At 39.6% G+C, this 5,425-nt stretch overlaps 1 protein-coding gene across 1 annotated transcript; it reads right to left on the bottom strand.

The window, feature by feature from the left end:
• Window positions 1-868: 868 nt before the first annotated feature.
• On the bottom strand, window positions 869-4,566 carry LOC105928541 (leiomodin 3 (fetal)). Its single transcript, XM_012865847.3, has 3 exons — window positions 4,027-4,566; window positions 2,327-3,904; window positions 869-1,342 (listed from the first exon to the last, which is right to left on the bottom strand). Exons 1-3 carry the CDS (start codon window positions 4,312-4,314, stop codon window positions 1,295-1,297), a joined length of 1,914 nt encoding a protein of 637 aa, XP_012721301.1. The 5' UTR covers window positions 4,315-4,566; the 3' UTR covers window positions 869-1,294.
• Between the last annotated feature and the right edge of the window lie 859 nt (window positions 4,567-5,425).

Below are 5,425 nucleotides of genomic sequence, written 5' to 3'. Positions count from 1 at the left end.
CTTTTTTTTTTTTCCCTGTTGTTAGTCGTTTACACATACACGTCCTAGCCAAACTGTCTGGCCTGAGTATATACCCTCCAATCGCAGCTATGCAATACTGAAAAACGAATGCCGAGTGCATCATTAATGTATGACTATAAAGTCTGTGTGTACAAGCCTGTTTATTCCAGTGTTACATTTTTTTTTTTTATAACAGCATGCAGAAATCTTAAAATGGCAGCAACACCTGAGCGAACACATGGCTGAAGACACCTTGTTGCTTTTTTCCTGTTGGGTCAAATTAAGCCTGTCACCTGTATTACGTATGTATCATATACTGCTTGTTCTGACAATTATCCGCAATTGTTTTGTTGTTTACAAATGCACTCCGACTATGCATGCTACCTTTACAGACGGCCTATACAAGAGATTTGGTTAGGTGTGTTATAAATGCACACAATGTAAAATTTCTATCTGACTTTTTCATTATTTAAAAAAAAAAGTAAATAAATTTACTGGCACCTGAAAATGACACATGTTTGTCTTCTGTAAGTTTAACCTAATTTGCACAGTCATGGTGTGAATATAGAGATAAAAAAACAGATTTTGCTCTTGGTTCTTACATTTTCTGTATATAAAAGGAAATGATAACTAAAATAAACAAGGGTCTCGTTTAGAGAATAGTTTAAAAGTTTACTTTTTGAAAGAAATTAACTTTTAACTAAGAGTCTGTCTTTACAGCTGAAACTGATTTCTATTTTCATTTATAGTCAGTATCAGAGTTAAATCTAAGTAAAGATTCTTCCTGGAGATGCACATGGGTCCCCTTAGATAGCACTCATACCATACACTGGAAATACATTTTAACAAAAGAATGACAAAAAGCATCTTCAGATAGAAGAAGTTTATTATCACAGTGCAAATGTATTACGTTTGTTTTTCACAATGTAAGAAACGCACTTTGCAGATTATTACACTCCACAAAATTAATCAACCTTTTTGTGTATGACCTCAGACACAATCCTTTCAGGGAACAATTTTTATTTTTAAGAAAGTAAAACACGCTGAAAGGATAAATGAGTTTTGTGTGTTTTAACATGCCATGGTTTTCATTATGAATCTTAAGAACTAAAGCATTTAAGTGAAAAATCACCGTTGGGAAACGAAAGCAAGCTTTTTTCCTTCTTGTGTTAAGATTATATTGTATACTGTAGCTCACGCTTTAGGACTGTGCATGAAGTATGCACAAACATGAAGTAATAAAAGTAAAATAGACATAGTCCAACACTACAGTGAGAACGTAGCTGAAGTTGAGTCAGAAGAGACTCGTTTCACTTGATTCCAGGACTTTTGGGAGTGGCACCTGCAAGCAACAACACAAAAAAAGAACAAAATGTCCACTTTATTTTCTGTAACTTTTTCATAAGAAAATTTTCTGAGGAAAGTTTTTGTGAAGCTATGATCAGTAACATTCCAGTAATGTGTGTAGACACTCATATTCCTGTGAATTTGGAGAAAGTGAATGAATCCTCATAGTGGTGGAAGGCTAACAGCTAACCAGATAGAGTCCATCATTTTAGCTCATTTTTAATGCATACAACTCAAACTGACAATGATCCTGCCACTGGGGGCACAAAGCTATATCAGCCGATATTAAAAGTGTAATCCTTCTCAATAGACTGTAGGTAGCTTTGTCAGTTTTATGAGCCGAATAATGCTTGTGTCACAAAATCACACTGCCTGAGGTTGCTGGTTATATCAGTCCACCTGATTTCCTGCGGGAGGATTTCCAAACATGGAACAGCGCAGGACCGAACCATGACCTTACTCAAAATCTAAACGTTTGCTCCACTCCTGGTGGACCTAGAGCCGAGTTTACGTGTTGCAGCAAATGAGGCGGTTTTTCTTTAGTAGGTAGCATTAACAAACACAACTTTGTACAGCAACAAACTACTCTTGCAAAACTCTATGTTTCTTATCAGCTTGTATAGCATTGTATGCCATGAATGTGAACATTTTCAGTTTGAACAGTCTTAAATTGCTAAGATCAACCACAACGGGACCCTTGACAGATTAGGTGTAAACTTTCCACTGCTCTGAAGATTTCTACACTTTTCAACAAACTCACCTCACTGTTTAATGCAGACAAAGAAAGTATCACTGATATTAACTTCACACAACCTCACTTCAATTAATATAAACCTTGGTAACTGGATCTGATTATCTTCTGAAGTGCCTACAAAGAAACTGGATTGACAAACTTGAAAACCTATGTTGACATATAACTATCACTATAACATGCTCTTCCTATTGGCTTTGTCTATAGTAATGTGTCTCGGGTACTCACGGATTTGAGATATGCCACGTTGCTCTTTTTGATCTCATCCAGGAGCTGATCACGAGGCGTGAGATCAACCTTTGGAGGTACTCGTCTGCGAGGGATGGGTTTCAAGGTCTTTATCACATCGTTCAGGTTGGCCTTTTCCTCCACCGACTGTCTAGCTGCTTTATCTTTTACTTTGGGAGTCTTTCTCAGTTGGAAACTCGGTTTCTCCGATCTCCTGTCTTCCCTCGGGTCCAGGTCCAAGAAGGGATCACGTTTCTTGGGGGTTCTCTTCAACTGAATGTCTTTTAATGGGCTTGATGGTTCTGCACTGGGCTGTTTGGGAATGCTGTTGCGTTTTAGATTCTTCTTTGGCTCTGGCTGCTCGCTCTGACACTGTGTTTGAGCTATGTTGTTCTGCTCTGGCATGGGCGGGACAAGTCCATGCTGCTGTAAGAGCTCGAGTGGGGGTATGTATCCCAACATCTCGAGTAGACCAGGAGGAAGATTTAGACTGTTTTCATACATTTGCATCATTTCTCTCTGCTCTTTGACCTGCTGCTGCCTCTGATCCTCCTTCCTCAGCTGCCTCTGACGGTCGAGATTCCTGGTTAAGATGTTGGTCACCACCATCCTGGGCCCCGCCTGCTCAAAGTGGTAGCCTATCTTCAGGAGGGTGTTGTTTGCCTTGAGCAGACGAGAGATCTCCATCTCCGCATGGTGACCCAACATGTGCCTCTGGTTGTGAAAGCGAAGCTCCGTGAGAGTCTCGTTGAACTGGAGGCAGCGGATAATGGCGACGATGCCCTTCCCAGTAATAAAGTTGGACTCGATATTCAAAGTCGTAATGCTGCGATTTTCTCTTAACATATTAGCCAGGCTGAACGCAATATTTTCATCCGCGCCCGTGTTCGCAATGCTGAATGTTTTGACGTGCTTGTTCTTTTTCAGGGCATTCACGTAGTCCACGAGCATCTCCTTAGGAATGTTTTCTATGTTGTTGAGGTTGACCTCAGTCACAGACGGATTGTTGTTACGGATTTTGTCAAGAGTGGACTCCAAGTTTGTCTCATTTCCTGAAGGTCTTGATGTCATTTTGATATTATTAAGAGCCAACTTTGGGATTTTTAGCTTGTTCACTTTTATTGGTTCTTTTTTGGGGAAGTTATAATTGGCTTCACTTGTGTCTGGTACTTCTGCAGTCTCTCTGGGAACCAAGCAATCTTCATTTGCATGTTCCTCTTTATCCTGATGGTTTTCTGAGGTTACTTTGGAGTCTGGAGCAGACTGGCTTTCCACCATGGTATTTCCAGCCGTTTTTTCTATGTTATCAGGGGGCTCTACTTTTTTATCTGTGTTCTCAGGTTTGAGTTTCAATACCACTTCCTCAGAGGTTTCATTTTCAACATCAACCACTTTGTCCCTTTCAGTCTCCCCTTCATCTTCTTCAATTATTTCCTCAATTATCTCCTCAATGATTTCAACGCCATCTGGATAGTCAGCACCGTCTTCCTCAATGATTTCTTCAATCACTTCATACACTTCATATTTAACATCTGAATTTTCCTTTTCTTTTTTTCCAGCTTCCTCCTGTAAGATCTTCTAAAAGTGACACAACAGGATATTAAGATTAGAGCTGCAATATTTATTGCCCCTCATTGACTGACATTTTACAAGATAAGCTAAAGTAGCCTGCATAAACCTCTGAGGGTGTGAGCTCTTACCTCACTAGGCAATAGGGTAGCAGGCACTCTTTCTTCTTCAAGCATACGTTTGGACTCTTTCTCCCAGTAGAGGTAATCAACTAGAGACCTGTGATCGAACGTTCCTGTTGGAGTTTTCTCCGTCTGGTCCCTCTGTCTCTGTCCCACAGGTACGTTTTCATCTGGGGCAATGATAACGTCCATTTCACTCTGGAGCTCATTGAGCTCCTCAGGTGAGAGCATTGCCAGGATCGCATCTTCATCAATCTCTTCCTCGCTGAGATCCTCCCTGTCTCTGTTGTCAGACATACCTTAAGTGTATTGTTTCTCTCCGTAGCTGATGTTGAGACGACAGGTAATTTGTATTCTGTCTAGGGTCGAGCACAGAGCAAAGTGGGAAGCGTCTGACTTTAACTCCAGCCTGAGATACTTTGCCTCATGTGTTGTCTAAATTTAAATGCTGTGAACTGCGTGGAAGATATTTAAAGTTGAAGCAGGGGAGAGACACGCTAACATTCTACCCAGCTGGCTCGGTCATCAGGATCTTTTGGGATGACAGCTGCTTCAAGTAAAAGGAAAGGGGAGAACTGACAGCAGCAGGTGGTCCATTTACACAGGCCCATTTGGATGGCACTGGGGGAAGACTCCACAGCAAACAAGCCCTCTTGGAACGCTCTTGAAGGTATAACCTTTGGGGTGCTACGTAACAAATTATGCACCAGAGAAGATTGTTTGTTGTTTGCTTTTCTTCTCACTTTATTTAGTTTGAAGGTCAAAACAAACCTGAGTGGAAATTCTTTTTCCAGAGTTGAACTATTCACTGTATTAAATTTGGAAAAAAATCATAATAAAAAATAAAAACCTTTACATTTTGCACTTCACAGTTTTCTTTTTTTTCTTTTTTTTTTGCCAGAAGAGATTAAAATGTATGTAAATTCAACTTGTGGATTTCCCCAGTAAAGCTTCTGTAAGCTTTACTGGGGAATTTGTGTTTTTATCAAAGTATTGATCTAGAATAGCTTTAAGATTGCATCAAGTGGCACTACAATTACAGTTGAGTCAAAGGATAATGTAAGCTTTGGTAGGTATTAGAAGAGCTGGAGAGCGATGTATTTCAGTCTATTTTCATTTCCTAGTTATCTTACAGAAATAAAGACTATTGAATAAGTAAATTTTGTTAATCTGTCTGCATTTTTGCAATACAAATTAATTACCTGCTTTTGTTTAACTATCAGAATTAGTTTGTTTTAGTCTTTTCTCATTTTCTTTAGGCCTTTGGATTATGTTTTTACGTGAAACGATTTTATTCATGTTGCCATCTTGACCAACACTCCTTGGAAGTAGAAATGCTGCCTCTCAGTGGGACCACCAGGCTAAATAAAGGCTTAATTATTATTACAGAGGCGCACACAACTGCCTA

The sequence above is a fragment of the Fundulus heteroclitus genome, unplaced genomic scaffold (assembly GCF_011125445.2).
Source record: "Fundulus heteroclitus isolate FHET01 unplaced genomic scaffold, MU-UCD_Fhet_4.1 scaffold_454, whole genome shotgun sequence".
NCBI lineage: Eukaryota > Metazoa > Chordata > Actinopteri > Cyprinodontiformes > Fundulidae > Fundulus > Fundulus heteroclitus.
The sequence above is the reverse complement of the archived record's forward strand: the minus strand, read 5'-3'. Positions and strand labels throughout refer to the sequence as shown.